This window comes from Contarinia nasturtii, unplaced genomic scaffold, assembly GCF_009176525.2.
Source record: "Contarinia nasturtii isolate CC-2019 unplaced genomic scaffold, AAFC_CNas_1.1 Cnas_scaffold_187, whole genome shotgun sequence".
Lineage (NCBI taxonomy): Eukaryota > Metazoa > Arthropoda > Insecta > Diptera > Cecidomyiidae > Contarinia > Contarinia nasturtii.
The window spans coordinates 5,327,042-5,346,477 of NW_022197544.1; the positions used below are offsets into that span (position 1 = coordinate 5,327,042).

General features: G+C 33.2%; 3 protein-coding genes across 3 annotated transcripts; 1 reads left to right on the top strand and 2 right to left on the bottom strand.

The window, feature by feature from the left end:
• Positions 1–699: 699 nt before the first annotated feature.
• LOC116352309 (heparan sulfate 2-O-sulfotransferase pipe) lies at positions 700–7,365 on the bottom strand. Its single transcript, XM_031784812.1, has 8 exons — positions 6,696–7,365; positions 6,362–6,504; positions 4,691–4,740; positions 3,081–3,376; positions 1,926–1,991; positions 1,635–1,850; positions 1,337–1,491; positions 700–1,214 (listed from the first exon to the last, which is right to left on the bottom strand). The coding sequence occupies exons 1-8, from the start codon at positions 6,737–6,739 to the stop codon at positions 1,015–1,017; spliced, it is 1,170 nt and encodes a 389-aa protein (XP_031640672.1). The 5' UTR covers positions 6,740–7,365; the 3' UTR covers positions 700–1,014.
• Positions 7,366–10,872: 3,507 nt separating this feature from the next.
• On the bottom strand, positions 10,873–12,171 carry LOC116336791. The gene is made up of 4 exons (XM_031760922.1): positions 12,097–12,171; positions 11,751–11,973; positions 11,493–11,647; positions 10,873–11,356 (listed from the first exon to the last, which is right to left on the bottom strand). Exons 1-4 carry the CDS (start codon positions 12,169–12,171, stop codon positions 11,054–11,056), a joined length of 756 nt encoding a protein of 251 aa, XP_031616782.1. The 3' UTR covers positions 10,873–11,053.
• A 1,729-nt stretch (positions 12,172–13,900) lies between these two features.
• LOC116352537 (palmitoyltransferase Hip14) lies at positions 13,901–17,507 on the top strand. Its single transcript, XM_031785218.1, has 8 exons — positions 13,901–14,153; positions 14,406–15,126; positions 15,191–15,358; positions 15,447–15,809; positions 15,899–16,061; positions 16,129–16,248; positions 16,314–16,595; positions 16,748–17,507. Exons 2-8 carry the CDS (start codon positions 14,452–14,454, stop codon positions 16,828–16,830), a joined length of 1,854 nt encoding a protein of 617 aa, XP_031641078.1. The 5' UTR covers positions 13,901–14,153; positions 14,406–14,451; the 3' UTR covers positions 16,831–17,507.
• Positions 17,508–19,436: the final 1,929 nt, after the last annotated feature.

Genomic DNA, 19,436 nt, shown 5'->3' on the forward strand with positions numbered 1-19,436 from the left:
GTGTGTGTGTGTTTGTAGTTGCTAATGCCATAACCACAACCACAAATAACCAAACGATTTATCACCACTTGCTAATAATAGACACTACACACGATGAAAGAAAGACTGTTGATTATTGTTATGTACATTTGTTTTGAACTCGAAAGTGAATCAACGATGAGCCCACATCTTGATCAATCGTGGCGAATGTAGTTTTTTTTTTGCGCAAAACCAATCGATCGCAATGCCTTGATAGTGAAAAGTAATTTATTATAATTTATTCGATCTCAATGAAGAGAGTATTTCTTGAGAAAAAAAAAAGCGAATGTAGTTCGCTGAGAAAAAAAGGAGTTGAAACTAGGCGAAAAAAAGTAACAATAAAAAGTTTGCCCCCAGTTCATCCGGATTGACTTTTTTTTTATTATGTAGTTCAATCAAATGGAGAATGTATGTTTGAATGCAAATATTGCGGTCAATAATATCAACGTGCAGAAGAAAAAAATGGAATCAAATACGTGAAAAGTCACTGTGTGTTGAAAATTTACCTTTCGAAACGATGGTTTACTTACCGTTTGAATTTTTTAATTTGTAATTTACGTGTAAAATGATCAATTTCGAAGTCTCACAACAGCGATCTCTTAATTTATTGTTGAATTCATCTCTTTTGTTTCATTTGTTTATTTCATTCAATCAATGATCGATGTAATGCAAAAGCGGTTGTTGTTGATAAAAAAGAAGCAATAATTTATTTTTTTTAATAAATTTGAACTGAAGTAATATTTCCTATATATATATATTTTATTTAATGCATAGTTTTTTGTGGTACCGATGGCTTCACTGAGCCAATCACTGCAGACTTTCGAAATTGTGTAGTCGGACGCAAAATGGTTGTATGCATTGTGTTGCGTTGTTATTGTATTATCGGTGAGTGATAGTTGAAATTCGTCAGTTGCGAGTGTCATTTCAAATCAGCCTTTAGTGTTTTGTTTGTGTGTGTGTGTGTGTGTTTTGTTTTATTTCATTGAATCACATTCTTCAAAATGCATTACGCGTGGAGGATACATCTGTGCTTTTACCGCTTGGCAATTTTAATGCACGATATTGCTTGTACAAGCGATCTTTACAAAATTCATAAAATTCAACTTCGCGAGAGAAATTTCGCCGAACAATATCTTTCACATATTCGCTGACCGGCGGTTTAAATGAATTTCGATTAACGCGAACGCTTTCACTGGCTACACGTTTTTGGATGAAACAAACCGTCATAAACCGAATAAAATACAATTAAAATTATGACAATTAATGACAGTTGCATGATCATTTGTTGTTATTGTTGTAAAATGCATGAAATACAAACCGTGATATACTCGAGTGACGCCTCTAAAAAATCTAGGTACATAATGCTCCAAGACAGCAAATGTCGTGTTCAAATCTTCAAGAACACCAACAACCGCATAATTTTCTTCAACAGCACGTTTTGCCTTGTCCAAAGCTTCCTGGGAATTGAACGGTCTGTTGGTCGCCATGTGAACAATAATGGACGATGAATGATGGTGAAACAAGTATAATAAATAAAATAACAATTAAAATGAAGTAAAAAATGGAATGAAATTGAGTGAGACAAAAAAAAAATCGATTTGGATATTGATACATACGTGCAGTCCGGTTCATGACCACAAAAGAAAAGAGTTTGACGTCGATGATCTCCGATACCTTCACGACGTACACCTTGATTGTACACACATTCGGGATCGCTTTGTAGTACACATGTTTCGAAATCTTTTCTTAGCCAGTTTGGATCGGGCAACGGTAAATCGGGAAATGCCCGCTTTCGTTCAACATAATACCATGGTGCTCGTACATAATAGAACCTATACGAATCGATAAACAACTGTATATTCAATCTATTCGCATATCGCATATATTTACTCAATTCATCAATTTACCAACTGATTACTCTTTCCACCGGGTCTCGTACCAAATTTATGTAAATGGGCGACGGATATCCAAATCTATCAATAAACAAAAGATAAGATCAATACATTAATGGTGAATGGAAAATTTATAGAAAAAAAAACAAAAATATTTCCGATTTGTTTTTTTAAAGCAAGCATTATAATGCATAGATAGGTTGTGTTTAGTCGATAAGTCGAGTGGTGATAAAATGTTTATTTTCAATATGCTATCACATGCACTTTTTAAAGGATTGATTACCAATCAAATCACTTATCACAAATGAATTCTTAAAATGGAAACGTCACCACACAACGATTGGAAAATTTGCCTAAAAAAACCATTCCAAACACATAAAATGCAATTTGACTGATAAACTTGTTTTAAAATAAAATTGTTTTCTTTTTCATTTTTATTCTATAGTAAGCGAACTAAAGATCATGTATTCATCATTGAACACCTGAATGAGAGCGCGCGCGTGTGATAAACAGTGAGATTTTTTTTATGACATTTAAATTCTAGAACATTCAAATTATTATGAATATTGAATATTGAATATTGAGTACTATAAATTGGTGAGTGATTTTCCGTGTGCAATATGCAATATTAATTTATGAAGCGTGTGCGTACGCGCGTTTTTCAATGTATGTGAGTGAGAATAAACGAGTATTTGGATGATGAAATAACTTGAAAATACAGACTATTCTTCATAGCGTATATTTTTTATTATTTTCTTTTTGATTGGCTCTTGCTTTGATTCGTTAAATTGCCATTTCAATAGCAAAATGAATATTTCCATTGTAGTGGAATTGTGTAGTGGAAATGCAGGAATCAGCAGAAACAAAAAAAAATTATAAATTAGAATATAAGCTATATATAAAGTGTGAGGCAACTCAAATTACATGGTTTACGTGGAATGGCCAGTACGGTGAATGTATTTTATTTGATTTTTTTACACGTGTATGTGCAATGCATATATGCAACAATTACTGCATACCATAGCAACCATAATGACAGTGTCATTATCATTTACAATGGCCAAAACTTCAATTAATGAGAGAGCCAACCGTGTGTTTGATTTGCATTTTTGAGTTTTTGATTTCAATCGCCAGATTAAGATTAAGAAATCGTATTCGATCATTGTTTACCTGGTGAAATTTGTGAAACAGACATGCTTAACGAATGCCGAAGGTGGAGGCAAATTTAAAATTGCAGAGGTCAAATCAAACTGTTGCGGCATACTTAAACGAATCATTTCAACGCGTTGCACCGGATCTCGATGAAAATGGAAATCATTAAAGTAAGATAGCTGCTTCATAAGCTCCATAAATGTTTGACTTCCAACTTTTGGTACTCGATTGAAAAATAGGATTTCTTGTAGCGCATTTCGCGTATTATTCATTTCATAGGCACTTGGAACTATTTCCGGAATGTTTGTTGATCGCTGCAAAAGAGAATAAAAGTCATAAATTAAAAATTAAATTCAGACATAAGTCATGCTAATGAAGACAAATCAAAAGACATTAAATCAAACAGAATGCAATAGAAAATAACATCTCCATATTGCATGTGACGTCATTGGTATCATCCTTCTTTTTTTTCGGGGCGATGGTATCATTAACAATCATTAGTTTTGATGATAGCTATTTGTCATCTTGAAATTATGATCACAAGTTGCACATTAAATGTTTCGTACAATAAAGAGCTGTTAAAGCTGCTACTAAAATTCAAGAGAAATCAGTGCAAAATGTAAGTCGTATAAAACGCGGTTAACATGGTTTATACAGCGCGGTTTTCTTTCTTTTTATTCGTTTTGCCTGAGCATTTATTGTTGTGCATCAATAATAATTGACACGATTGAAATTGTACATGCAAACAAGTGCCACGGTGTGATGATATTCACATGAAATTTATATTCGGTATTGAATGTCATTTGTGCATCACAATGGATGCTAAAAATAAACCATTTCTTGACCAAAAGGTTTGTTTTTTTTAGTTTTCTTCTCTTTATTGAATGCTCGATTTGTACGATTATATAGAACGGCATGTGATGCCCGAGAAAGAGGTTTGTATGCCAGTTAAAGCAGTAACAACAGAGAATGTCGGCTTGAAATTTGAGTACACCGCACACAATCCGTACCGTAATCGACGACTCTCGTTCGTCTCGCATAATGTTTTTTTCCTCTTCGCCATAACAAAAAAAAACTTCCACATAATTTATGCGTGAAAATCATACCGAATACACCATAAATACTTGAATGTGATTGTATCGGCGAATTTTTTTGTTTGCATTCAAAATTCTCTTGTTTATATAGTGTTTTTTATGACTATTGAATGAAAATTAAAGATCATTTGAGTGTGAAAAATTTTCAAATTTTATCCATCACAGCGGTACATTTATATTGAATGTACTTTGTACATTAATATTATAAAAATATAATTTCCGATTTGCACGGCAAAAAAGATGACCGGAAAATGAAATATTCTTCGTTTTTATCCACTCAATCTCTTCATTATCGTTAGTTCCAATCATCCCAATGAAAACAATGACAAACCGTTTTTTTTTTTTCAAATTTACATTGAGAGTTCGAATGACGACTTTTTTTCGTCTTCATTCCATATTTGAATTGTGATTTAACCAATTATCTAGATTCTTCAAATAGACCAATTCGGATTTTTTTAATCGAAATTATTTTGTTGATCCGCTAGAATATTTCGATTCAAATAAGTTCGAAACATTTTCTCATGAAATACTTACCGCTTGTGCATAATATGGCTGATATTCAATACTATTGTTATTGTCTTCATCTGAAATTCAATACAATAAAAAACAATTTTTGGTCATTTTAATTTCATACATAACATGGCTTCTATCATCTCTTAGAAAATATGATTCGCTTGCACATCAATCAAAAGAAACCGTTTTTCTAATGGCTCAAGTATTTGCCATTATCTCTTTCTTTTCCCATTTCATGAAAAGACGAAAAGTGTACGGAAACCATTTTTTTCACACACATCTCCCAAATGTGAGTTACAATTGGGAATTTCCATTCATCACATTTCTGTTATTCAATTAATCTTTGACGACAATTGAGAGAAAATTTCAAAATCCAAACAAATATGAAACGCAATCGAAATGTTGGCGGAGAGGCACGTTTTGTTAGAGTAAAAATGCATCGATTTTCATTTCAAAACGTGATTTACATCCAATTGCTCTTATCTATTATGGCCATTGAAGCCATCCATTAAGAAAAAAAATCATTAACTCTGTCGTGCTCTCGTTTTTTGTTTCCACATTTATTTAATCAGTCGAATGTATAAACTGAAATTGTTATTGCCGAACTCATTATACATGCCAATAGTGAATGTTCCATTTTTTACCTATTATGAAAATGAGCAATTTTACCAATGAATGTTATGCTTGTAAATGAATTCAATTAATTTTCCATTTTAAAATCTCAAAATGTCATTGTCACAAATATTGCATCTCCTTGAAAATCAATCAATACATCGCCGTGATGTACTCTTTATTGTTTATTATTTGTTTAACATTGTCGGCTATGATATGTAATAAATTTGAAGAAATAAGCTGTTATCGATTGATTGATTGATTGAAAATGAGCTACCATTACAAGTGCACAAGTTGAAGATGATTTTTTTAAAAGATAAAAAACAAGAAAATATTCGAAAAAAATTGTGTTGACTCATTTTATTGACTTTGAATTTTGAAAGTCTAGACAATCTATCGAATAATAAAGAGAAAGAACATGAATTTTATTTGAATTGAAACAACGCCAACGTTCGTTTAATATTTCTATTGCATAAGGTGCTATTAATTCCAAAAGCATTTGAGTAAATTAAATCACACCGGCGAAAAAAAAAGTGAATTCGAACAAAAAAAAGTTAAAAGTCATCAGCATTATTAAGTGATTTGTTGATGGCTCAATTACAGCTCAATGGATTTTCGCGCAAATGATTGTTGCAATTTCAATTGAACGTCAAGAGTAAATACTCTCTCAAATTGTTCGTTTGAAAATATGAAATTTCGAAATAGTCTCACGTATTTGCAATGAAACGTTTCACCACATATGGGATGTATTAGCATGCTCATTGATCTAAAATTGAATAGCATCTTTTCTATAAAAAAAAAACGCTCTTTGAACAAATCGGATCAAAAGCCTTCTAAAATGTAAACTGTAAACACTTCATTTGCTTGTGAAGAAAGCATGCGCGCTGCTTTTTTGTGGTGTGCCCAATTTGGTAAATGTGTTGTAGAAATTGGCCGTAAAAATTATACTGTAATGGATTTGAAGCGCCTATTGAACAGAAATTTGTTTGCTCGTTTCGCTAAATTGGTTTCTCGTTACATTTTCGTATGGCAAAGAAAAAAACGGGTTCCAAATATTAAAAACAGAGTCAAATGTTTTACCTGTGTTTTGATTGTTGTCAACCAAATTTATTGTTGAGCTGAGACTTTGGTCTGTGGTTGACTTTGTTATCCTATCTTCGGGTCGATAAAACAATAGTAATGTACACACTAGGCCTATCAAAATCCAAAAGAATAGTGACGATCTGTTGATGCAAAATAAAATGTCGATCAAACCTTTGAATGGTTTTTGTTCGTCGAAAAGTATGTTGATCGCATTTAGAAAGGGAATTTATCAATAGGTCAACAAAAGCATTTCCTTTTAGTTTTGCGTCGATGTGAATTGTATTCATTGTCACCAAAAAACGATCACACGGTCAATTCCACACTCACTTACCTTTTTATCATATACATTCTCCTATATTTAGTTAAAAATTCCATTATTCTTTCGTTTCTATGCTAAATCGCTCTTTATCACAATAAACACTAAAGCCGAATGTACAAATAATACATGATTTTTCTATAATACTGTACACATAAACCTTTTCTAACCCACACTTTTCACTTCTTCACTTCGAAAAACGGAATTCGTCTTTTTATTTGTCGTTTGTTTTTGTTTGTTGTGAATTTTGATGTGCGCCAAGTGTTAATGCGCTGATTTGAACTGAAAGTCGTGCAGATTTTGATGAAACAATCGATTTGGTGGTCAAGAAACGACTGAAATTTTTTGGTATATTTTCTGGTTATAGTTGACGATTACTCTTTTTTCGACCGTTTCGTTGTTTTGTCTGCTTCAATCCAAATACCATTTCAAATTTTTTTATATTGTACGTGGTCAGTGGTTGGGATCCGTAACATACACAATTCCATCGTTGACGAAACACACACACACATACGAGCGCGCGATTCCGTGAGCGTAAAAGTCAGAAAGAGAAAAAGGTGAGAACCACTTCTTAATATTGTTCCGTATTAATGTGTTTACACACTCACTCTTCGATTGTTTATTTGCATTTCAGACTTTTACTCTTCTTATTTTCTTCGGCTTCTTTTTTACTCTGCACACGAAAAGTATCTGTTGGGATTGTTCGCATTTAGGTATTGAATTGTAACTGAGACGCATTAATAAAGCGTCTTCAGATTGTTCACCGTGCTAAATGCCACTACTGCTGTTTTCAGCCGGCAAACGATCTGCTTTTTTTCTTTTCTTTTTCTTTCTTTTTGGAGAAAATAAAAACCGCACATAAAAAAGCGACGCTTTGGTGTGTGAGTGTGTGTATGCGCGTGCGTGCGCGTTTTACGTTTGTTTATTTCTTAGTAACACAAATGCAAAATAGATGAACTTTTTAAACGGCCAATGGACTCATGACTCAATATTGTTTTGGCTTGCACATACGACAAAAGTATTTCGATTAGCATAGTCACACGTACTAACCGCGTTGAAATTACCTTCTCATTGTGGTGAAATACTGACATGTAAACCAAGAGAAAAAAAATGAACCGATTCAGCACATTTAACAAAAATAACAAATAATAAAAATGATTCGAGGTTGATGTGCAGCACACACCATATCAGCGAAAACAACTGGTGCATTATTATTTTGAAAATTTTCATACGAAATTATGCTAAAAGTCATCGAAATTTTTCGTGCAAACTCATCAAATTAAATTACCAAATGTTACACCACATCGCATTGCTTACTGACGCGTTTATTATATTTTGTTTGTTGTTTTTTTTATTCTGATTTACGGCATTTTACACACATTCCGTATGAAATTTACTACAAAAGAAATTGTTTCGGTTTGCCACATTTTTTGTTTTCTCGCTCTCTTCACTATTCGGTTTGATTACGTTTTTGATGGGTTCCTCAATTTCAGCGGTCAACGTATTTGTCATTTCACCGAAACGACAGAGCAAAAAAAAAAATGATATTCAAAAATATCATTGTCACTAATTTAGATGCAGTTTTGCTTGAGATATTTTCAATCGTCTTTATTATGGAACCGATTGAACAATGGCTGAAGTGGGCACATGGCGGACATTAACAATTCAAAAGATTTCTTTTTCCTTTCGCTGCCAATTTCTCTTGATGTTTAACCACCAAAAATAGACTATAATATTCGGTTACAAACCAAAATGGTTTGGCATACATTCACTCTCGTCGCGTCGCACACGCTCTCGATATACTGGCGAATTGCGATCACATGCGCATATATTGGTTTTTGCACATCGTATCCAATCATCGAAAACATTCAATGGATTATTTTATGCCTTAATCCGATAGAGATCACGTCATGCCAACCGAAAACTGCAATTTTCGACGCTGTAATAGCCCAGCGAATTAATGATCCAGGTAAAGTGAAGAAGAAATGTGAAATTTACAGAATGAGATGGTTTGTTGCGATGCTGTAAATACGATCACAGATTGATTGGGTCGCAAAATCAGACCTTTAACTACCGGGCCCGATGCATGTGTGTGTTTCTTCACTTTTGCGTGCATTTCCCTTTTTTACGTCATTAGCGCGTATCAGTTTTTGTTTATTTCTGCGTTTTATCAATCATTAACATTATATTTCTTGTTACCGGCATGCACCGAAAATGTTTCGATTCCTTTACAAATATTGTTCAGATTTTATGAGCAAGTAGCGCTTGCAAATAAAACCGATTCCAATTGACCGTAAAATTATCTTGTTTCTTTCCAAATGGCATAAAGCGTTTCTTCTCTCTTTTGAAATCACATTTTCATAGACGTTTTCAGTGCGATGAATATATGAATATATGATTATAATCATAATATATGCATAATACAAAATATAGCAAGTTCAATGCATGCTTTACATCATATTAATAATGATTAAGAGGCGTAATAGTCCTTTTTTTCTGCACGTGCAATACGTAAAAAATCTTTTCGAGTTTAGTGAATGTGTTTTGGCAATTTCGTTACGAAATTTATGTATAAAAGTTTGTAATTGAATTTACAAATTTAAAAATGTGATGAATTTCGAAAAATACAAAAATTTGATTTGGTTAGATTTGTGTGTGTGTGTGTGTGTGTTGTTGTTCACTTTTCAACTTTCAATAAAACTTATAAAAACCTTAGTAAAGTATTGCGCGCAATAATTGACATATATACAGGGTGCGCCATAATAACTGTCCCTTTTTTTCAATCGTTTGTTTTAATACTCAAATGTCTTGCGATACACTCTGTCGTTTACCGTCTTGCAATAAGAATGGATGTGAAACGTCAACTGGTACTAAATTTGCACAAACGGGGCTTGAGACAAATTGATATTCTTCAACAGCTACAAAATGAAAATATCAACTTGAAATTTGTAAAGCGCACAATAAAACGATACAAAGAACGGAGCAGCGTTGATATATTAAAGAAAACTGGACGAAAAAGATCTGTTCGTGCCAAAAATCTCATCAAACGTGTGAGAGAGAAAATTCGCCGAGAACCTCGAAGAAGTGGACGAAAGTTGGCTCATGAGCACAAAATCAGTAAAACTTCAATGCGACGAGTTTTGGCAGAAGACCTGAATATGAATCCATTCAAAAAATGTCGACGACATGGTCTCACAATCAAAAATAAACAAGCCAGAAAGCAAACATGCAAAGAGTTGTTGCGCTGGCACGCAAACTCGAACATTGTTTTTTCAGATGAAAAGTTGTTCCTTTTACAGCCAAGCCTCAATTCGCAAAATGATCGTGTGTACGCAACATCAATCCTTGATATTCCCGAAGATAGAAAAAACCATCGAACGATTTCAAAATGTTCCACAATTGATGGTTTGGGCCGGCATGTCGGCCGACCACAAATGTCCACTGGTTTTCGTCGAAGAAGGCGTAAAAATCAATAACAGAGTATATATTAGAGAAATTTTGCGTGAAAACTTATTGCAACAGTCTCAAAGACTATTCAGAGGTGAACCATGGGTATTTCAACAAGATGGTGCACCCGCACATCGAGCAAATACGACACAACAATGGCCACGCACGAATTTTCCTGATTTCATTGACAGAGACTCATGGCCGCCATCGTCTCCTGACTTGAACCCGCTCGATTTTTTCGCTTGGGGATACATGTCGTCGAAGCTCAATGATCTGAAAATTACGAAACGAACCACTTTGGATGCATTCAAAAAGAAAATAATAAAAATTTGGAACGAAATTCCCATGGATATGGTGCGTGCCGCGTGTCAATCGTTTTCGAAACGTTTGCGTTTGGTAATCCGAGGAAAGTTGGAAAGAATTAAAGTCAAAGGCTGAATCATAATCTCTATACCTCATTCTTATATCGAATAAAATTATATCTCGATTTGATTCAAATTTCTGTATTTTTTGGCTAGAAATAAAAGGGACAGTTATTATGGCGCACCCTGTAGTTTGCTACAGTTTTTACAAACCCGTTTTTTCAAACTACTGACAGTTCGAATGTCAATGTTCTGTGAGAGTAGAAAAAAATAGCACAATTATCAAAACAACAACGAAGATATTACGGTGTGAAAATATGTTAACGTTTTATTTACTGTAAAAATCAATCTATCATTTCTAATTTTACGATTAAAGTAGGTGCTTATGAAATTATTGTAGGTCAAAAAATGTCATTTTGGACAAAAATTAAGTAACGCATGTTGCTGCAACAAAAATATGGGATGTTTGATTTTATCTCAAAGAAAACAATTTTTTCGGTTCATTCAAGTGTAATTGCTTGATTCATAGTTGATGGACAGTTAAATGTCTTATCGATAAAAATTTCATTGAATTTTTTGTATTTTGGCCGGGCTTGGTTCGGTGTTATCTTCATCATGGTTGGAAGCTAGAACAACAGACACATTCTCTTTGATTTGTTTAAGGTATGCTAGATACTCGTCACTCGACTGTCTACCAATATTTCGCTTTGCCATTAATTCCTTTTGATTAGTAATTTCACTATCAGCGGAGTCGAAGACTTTTGGAAAATTCCACAATTTGATGAATTCAACAATCTGGGTGCGATATTTCATGTTGTCTTTCATATATTTTTCCATTCTCTTTGTCCCTCTATGGAGTGCGCCAAGCTATATAAAAAATTAATGAATTAATGATTTTAGGTGGAATAATTTTTTAATAGGAAAGATTTTTTTTTTAATGAATTCGATTTTTTTTATTTTATCGGAAGTAAAAAAAAGTCAGTAAAAATAAGTTCAAAAATACCTGGAAGTCGATAATACTAAGATTTCCTTCGCCATCAATGCCATAATTCTCCGAATGAAGATCCGTTAGGATAAGAATATTACTGAGCAATTCACACTTTAATTTTTCTCTGTCGTTCATTTTTTGGATATCAGATCTTTGACGAAATCCTTTAACTAAAATATAAATGTATAGACGATTTTTCTTTGCGTTAAGTAATTTTAATTATTTAAAAACAGAGAACTAAAAAATGAAAATAAAGATAGTTTCAAATCTTACCATCTTCCGTGGCAATGTAGAGTCCAAATCTGGATTTTTGGATGTTCGGTAGGAAGTGCACTGTTGGGCCAACTTTTATCAGATCTAGCAGCTTGTACACAAAAATTTCTCCAAGATCGACATTTTGATGATGTTTTGCCGACCGCGAAATTCCCAAATGTATTTTGATATGATATTTTCCAACCGTGTTGCCCTTTTTCGTTACCTCACAAATCAGGCCGCCCTATAAACGTTTAATTAATAAGATGTGCAATAAAGGTTCAAAGCTAGAAATGCACTTATTTGCTATTATTTATTTAGATTTACTTGAGCTTTTACCACTTTTCTCCTTTGGGAAACAATTTACAAAGACGTCGGGATTCTGTGGATTGTTTTCGAATACGGGAGGAAAAAAATGTTTTGCGGCTGACGATGAATTCATAGTCGGAGCGCAGACCGGTATAAAGCACTCAAACAATGAAAAAAGTCCAGACCGTGATTTAGATGATATGGAATGCGATTTTTTTCATTCTGATTTCACCAGGTGATACAGAAAATTGAGTAGTATTTGAGAATCGAAGAAAAAAAAATTAATTATTTTTTTCATTTTTCGCGATTTTTTATACCATCTTTATTGGAAGCTTGTATGAAAAACACGGAAGACCGCTGAAATGACACTGTCGTAGGTCCGTATATATTTGGCGTTTGCCATTTCAGCGGTCTTCCGTGTTTTTCATACAAGCCGCCCATGTAAATGGTGAAAAGTTCGCGAAAAATGAAAATAATAATTAATTTTTTTTTCTTCGATTCTCAAATACTACTCAACTTTCTGTATCACCTGATGAAATCAGAATGAAAAAAATTGCGTTCCATATCATCAAAATCGCGATTGGCATTCGGTCACCATTCAATGGGTATCACACACATAGCAAGTTTATATGAAACTCTCGGAGACTCGGTATAGAGCTCTCCAAAAGTGAAAAACCTCCAGATCGTGATTTGGATGATAAGGAATGCGATTTTTTTCATTCTGATTTCACCAGATGATACAGAAAGCTGAGTAGTATTTGAGAATTTAAGAAAAAAAATTTAATTATTTTTTTCATTTTTCGCCATTTTTTACCATTTACATGGGAGGCTTGTATGAAACACTGGGAAGACCGCTGGAATGACACTGTCGTATCACATGCGTATAAAAAAATCAATTTTTTCGGCGTAAAAACAAGATCCCGATTGTTGCGAGGAAAAAAAACTATAGACAAAATTGAGAGCAAAAACATGACATATCCAGCCTGCGGGCAAAAACAAGTAATCGATATATTGTGTTTTTGCCCTCAGTTTTTTATAAACTCTTTTTGTTCTAAAATTTGAAAGTTCTCTATATACGCTGAAGAATTTGCATCATGTTTTTACGCTCAAGTTCTTCCATTTCGGTTTTACTATTAGGCTGTCAATTGAAGTTTTGCAGATTTTTTCCACCAACGCCTGTAATCATTTCTATCTTCTTCAAGATTAATGAAAATTCCTATTGGATCTAAATCAATGTCGTCGAGTTGTAAGTGCTCTGTCAATCAAAAACAAATTTGATGATAAACTGTTTCGGTTGCGAATTTTTCATAAATTATCCGATAAAAGTTCGTATTATATAGAAATCAGTTTAAAGTTATAGCTAATGTAGTTGTTCATTCTGAATCAAACATTAAGAAAAACATCAAACAACATTGTTTCATTTGTTTGATTTTGAAAATTGTGGTAACGCTGAGCATGAAGAACTTCCATAATCGTTTTTTTTCGTGAGCAGTGATAATTATCATTTAATTATAAATTTACAAATTAATAATGTTTCAATGCCGAACTGAAACCATGTAAACAAAAGTTGAAATTTTAAATGTCACCAGTTAACTGTCATTGGTAGCGGCTAGTGAAGTGAACTTGGTTGTGTTTCGAACGTATCATTGGCGCAATAACATCCAAATGAAATTTGTTTGCATTAAATTATTATTGGAAATATATTGAAATATGTCTGGTTTTTTAAATGGCATCATTCGAATATTCATGACCTTTGAAATGACATGTTTTCGTTTAAATGGTATGATAAAACGGACGAAAGAACACACACGCACTTACACACATGTACACTGATACACGAATAGACAGTCCGCTTTATTGTCGCGCCTTTGCTGCAGTCAAGTGACAGCTGTCAAAGGCGAACGTATTTTTTTTGTCCAAATGAAATTCGACAGAACAATAAAAGAAAAGGATAAAATAGATTAATAATCAAAAAGATTGCATATGATCGCTAGTACTGTTTAACCAAAGAAAAATGCTTGCAAATGCAAAGAAACTACAAAAATAATGTGTATAATATCAATAAATCGCATTAATCGAATCTAATAACCGTTCATTCTAACTAGAAATTAGCAGGTAAGTTATCGTGTATGTGCTTTGAATGTTTGCTACTTAGGTTTTAGTAAACTATTGATTATGCATGTGCGTGTTTGTTGTACGATTTCTGTGTCACTCGACCAATTTATTTGGTGTATCTGATAAGAGTGATAATGTGTTTGCTAAAAATCATGCTTGTTTGATGAATTCCGTTTGAATCAGTATAAGCACATTTTCAAATAAAACATGAATCATATCTGTTGTTTTTCGTTCGATTGATATTTTTTGTAGCGCCAACCATTTAACGTGAATTTGGAATTTAAACACAACCAAAAAAATGTATCAAAGTGCTTGTACGGCAGCTGGTTGCACACAACCCGAGCGAGATCGCGAAGGTTTAATCATAAACGAGCCTGTTGTACCACCAGTCGATGATTACAGTGGTTTCGATATTGTGAAGGCAACGCAATACGGTGCAATCGGACGAGTCAAAGAATTGCTCGATGCTGGATGGGATGTTAATCAGCCGGATAGTGAAACCGTTTCACTGCTTCATTGGGCATCCATCAATAATCGCAAAGAAATTATCAAATTATTTTTGGAACGTGGTGCCATTGTTGATTCGATTGGTGGTGAATTGCATGCGACGCCATTACATTGGGCCACACGACAAGGGCATTTAAATGCCGTGGTTTTATTGATGTCAGCCGGTGCTGATCCGAGTTTACGAGACGCCGAAGGATGCTCATGCATACATTTAGCAGCTCAATTTGGTCACACTGCATTAGTTGCGTATTTTATTGCACGAGGTGTGAATCCAGATTTACAAGATCGTGGCGGCATGACAGCACTTATGTGGGCCGCTTGGAAGGTTTGTGCACTCGATCCAGTTCGTTTGCTTCTTACACTCGGTGCTAATCCAACATTAGTCGATGCATCACATGGAAATACCGCATTACATTGGGCCATCTTAGCACGGAATACCACAGCAATAAGCACACTAATATTAAAAGTAAGCCAATTCCAATGTGACAATGCGAATTTTTTCATTATCGTAATATTTCTTCATAATATAGGGAAAAGCTAGCTTAGAAACTGCAAATTTACGTGGTGATACACCGCTCAAAATGCTACAAATAAATGCCGGATCGATTTGGATCGGTTCAAAAGTGATGGAACGCATCCGAGAGGACAGTCAGTCAAGTCAAAGACAAAGTTTTATTGTCAAGTTAACATTAGATAAAGTAAGTGTGTTGAGAATTATGTCGAATTTTCTGTCCATATATCGATTAAATGAATTAAAATGTTTGATTGTTTTTTTAAATTTGATAGCGGGTCCGATGGTACACAATGATTGCAACGCCATTTCTAACATTTTATATAGCTGGTCTAATATTTAGTGCGGACACATTGTATATAATCAAATTTTTCTTGTTGGGCTGTCTATATGGGGCCGCTCACAGTATAGGCAAAACAATGTTTGATGATAATTTGATGTCACTATTGCCGCTTAGTGTTTATATGGCAACGAAACTATGGTTTTATGTGACATGGATTATTCATATTGCGCCCACCGTTTCACAGCTAACCACCATTTTATTCCTATTATCCAGCGGTGCATTATGGTATTGTTTCTTAAAAGCATGGCGTGGTGATCCGGGTGTTATAAAACCAACACAAGAGCAAAGATTCCGGGTAACCATCACGCTATTTTTTAATTATAATCATTGATGCACAAAATTGGATAAGATGTTATAATCAACCAATTTCTTTCGAATGCATAGACAATAATCGAATTATCAGAACGCGGTGGAAGTGGATTTGAATCAGCGTTATTCTGTTCGGGATGCTTGGTGAGACGACCAGTTCGTTCGAAGCATTGTTCAGTATGTGATCGTTGTGTGGCCCGTTTCGACCATCATTGTCCCTGGATTGGAAATTGCATTGGTAATAAAAAGAGCTTCGTCGCCTGAAATGAATCAGTTGTCATTTGGAATTACATTTTCTGTTACAGGCGCAAATAATCACAAATACTTCATGGGATTTCTGTATGCTTTGCTCATGATGTGCAGTTGGATGATTTATGGTGGAGCCAATTTCTATATGAACGCCTGTAATATCACAATGGAAGAAGGTGAGCTTGATTGTACTTGATGTAAATGTACGAAATCAATTTAAAAAAATGTCTTCCATGCAAAGGTCCTATTAATTCAATCATTGCCATTGGTCAATGTAATCCATGGATTGGATGGGTGATGTGCAATGCATTGTTGCATATTGGCTGGGTGGCATTGCTAACAATATGCCAAACATATCAGATTGTTTGGTTGGGCATGACAACAAATGAACGAATGAATAGAGGACGTTACCGTCATTTTCAAGCAGCCGGAGGCAAGAGTCCATTCAATCGTGGTCCCTTCAAAAATCTGGCCGATTTCTTCGAATGCAGTTGCTTTGGCCTTGTGCAACCAGTGAAAACCGGTATTTTTCAATTATTTTCTTATAAAGACCAGTGCAAAATTTTGTATGAAATCTATAATGCTTACATTATAAATTCGGCACAGGTCTTTGATTCAATATTTCTTCGACTGAGACTAATCGTTGTCTTTTTTTTATTCAATTTTCGATTGCAGATTGGATGACTTATTTTGAATTAGAAAAAAGTATTGAACACGAACCATTACTTAGAGCTACCGATAATTATCAGTATGTCTAATGCTAAACAAATTCATGCCCGGTAGTTTTTCGTGCCTGACTGGAGGTTTAGACCATTTTTTTTGTTTGTTTTGTATTTGTATTTTTTCATCATATTATGCAAATTGTTTAAATTCCAGTTTTAGTTATTGTAAGTGTGTCTCTTCATTTTGTATAAATTGTCCGATATTGATTAACGAAAGAAAACAAAATAATAATCCCAAATACGTTTTTTCTCAGCAAAAAACATTTAGACATACTGTGTGATCTATCACTGACGCTTTGTTCTTCAATAAGTTAAATTATTATCGACGCGGCAAGCATTTATTAAATTGAATTCCACTTAAAAACAACAAGCAAAAAAACACATATTAGAATTTAATGAAATTTCAGAAAATGTACAAAGGGATTACGTGGCATACACATATCCATACGAATAACACCGATTATAATTAAAAAGAAAAACAAAACAGATTGAAAATAAAAATAGAAAAATAAAAAACAACACAACATCGAGAAAATGACACTGTTGCATTCACAAAAAACTAGTTCATTGCTTTAAAAATCTTGATAGATATACTCGTTTATCGTGACCAAATGTCGTAATTTTCCATTTAAAATTCACAGTTCTAAATTCAAATCAAAATAATTAGTCTGTAGTTGACATATGTAGTTACGTGATAAATTTCAAAAAAAAAAGAAAGAGAAAAATGAAATCGAACAACTACACCAAATAATATTCTAAATGGAATACGATGAGACACATTGTTCGATCATCATGCATCAAGCATAATATCAGCGTTGTAACATCATAATATATAACATTTATTTCGTTTACTCGATATTCTTCTGATGCATTTGTCAAAGTTAAGTTACCCGCACAGAATCGAAAGATGAAAAAACGAGGAAAGAAAAAATAAAAAAAATCAACAATTAAAACATACACGGCATATCCAAAATGCCTTAGTATATTTTTCATGTGCTTTATTTGCTTGATGTTCAGCTCGACCTATCTTAATAAGACTTTCATTGAATTTCGTCTCAATCATTAAAACACTTTTTTTTTCGTTCAGCCAAATAGAAATAGCCATATAGAATGAACGAATATTTGAAACAAAAAGAAAAAACAAACTGAACCATGTAAATGTCATACAGATGCGGAAAATATTTTCGAATTAGCTATGTATTTTTGAAAACTTTTTTTTAGCTATTCATTTTCGAAGAAAAAATAAACAGAACATACAAGATTTTTCATACAATCAAAAGAAAAAGCCATCGAACAAAATAAAAAAAAAACCAATGAGAAAAATACCAACCAAAGATCTCACGAAATTCAAATAATTCAACGCAATTTTACTGTATTGTGTGTATATTGTATAATTTACTTAAAAACAAACATAATTAAACAACATTTGTTTAGTATTATTATTCCATAAGCAATGAATTTTATTCGAAATCAAAATGTTCCAATAATTATATCATCAACTAACTGAATTACCGGTAAATTACATTTAGTACAAGTTCTTTGATGATTTTTTTTTAATTTCTTATTTCGTTCATATTATTTCTTTTTTTTTACTTTTTTTCGATTTGCATAGCAGATAGTAAATAACGGACTGTACTCGAAAAAAATAGATTTGAATTTTCAATAAAAAAAAAAACAATGCATTTTGAAAAGAAATGGTAAGTAAAAAATATTGCGTTCCAAAAAATGATTGAAATTCCTTTCTGAATCTATTTGGGTTTGTTACAAAACCATTTCAAAAGATTCCTTTGCGGCCATAATTTTAAATGAAAAAAAAAATGAACTTCATTGTACCACCCAACGTAGTGGAGACGCCAACATGAAATAAAAACTCGTTGCGTTTCATTCATGAACATAATTTCATTTACTATAATGTAATTTGAAATAAGCGGCTGGAGATGTGCAAGATATAAAAACCCTCTCATTAACTAATTATTATTTAATTTTATTTTGAATTTAAAAAATCATCGCCATTATCAATTTCTCATAATCTTCCAAGGAAATCTGAATTTTGCAAACAAAAAAAAATCATATACATTAAATCGGAATTGTATTACTATGTACATGTGGTGATTGTGGATTTTGATTCAATAACATGAATGAATCACGAAATACAGTCGACGTTCTCAAATATAGACAATAAATGAAAAGAAAATCGTTAATTTTACGCATGATAGAAACGACGTAACTACTATCAAAATCTACTACCACAACTTTGATTTGCTGATTTTTTATCGAAGCGACGAAAGAAGTGAATCGAATTATAATTCATAAGCATTAAACTGATAGTAGAGAAGTAAAAATATTGTCCAGACAAATCATTTCTTCTACTTGTCATCATCAAAATTAAATAATGTAACAATTCATAAAATAAACGATTTTTTTTTGCTTCTATTACATCATTTGCACATACAAATACAATGCAACGTAAATCAGAATGTTCATTCTAATTTACAGAGATTCGGTTACAGGGTACAGGGTAGAAATCTGTTCAAAATAATCGAATATGTCACGAAAAGTTCAGTGTTTGCGTAAAAATTTCGTCGTTTCATAATAAATGGATGTTTGTATGCACCCTGCAAAATTCATGTATAGATTATAGA

Coding starts and splice junctions, on each gene's coding strand:
- LOC116352309 (XM_031784812.1), bottom strand. CDS start 6,739: ATGGAATTTTTAACTAAATATAGGAGAATGTATATGATAAAAAG. Junction 3,377..4,690: donor AGCCATATTATGCACAAGCG/GTAAGTATTTCA, acceptor TCTCTTTTGCAG/CGATCAACAAACATTCCGGA. Junction 1,851..1,925: donor GTGGAAAGAGTAATCAGTTG/GTAAATTGATGA, acceptor CGATTCGTATAG/GTTCTATTATGTACGAGCAC.
- LOC116352537 (XM_031785218.1), top strand. CDS start 14,452: ATGTATCAAAGTGCTTGTACGGCAGCTGGTTGCACACAACCCGAGCGA. Junction 15,810..15,898: donor CACAAGAGCAAAGATTCCGG/GTAACCATCACG, acceptor TCGAATGCATAG/ACAATAATCGAATTATCAGA. Junction 16,596..16,747: donor TGTGCAACCAGTGAAAACCG/GTATTTTTCAAT, acceptor TTTCGATTGCAG/ATTGGATGACTTATTTTGAA.
- LOC116336791 (XM_031760922.1), bottom strand. CDS start 12,171: ATGAATTCATCGTCAGCCGCAAAACATTTTTTTCCTCCCGTATTCGAA. Junction 11,974..12,096: donor CACAGAATCCCGACGTCTTT/GTAAATTGTTTC, acceptor AAACGTTTATAG/GGCGGCCTGATTTGTGAGGT. Junction 11,357..11,492: donor TTAGTATTATCGACTTCCAG/GTATTTTTGAAC, acceptor TTTTTTATATAG/CTTGGCGCACTCCATAGAGG.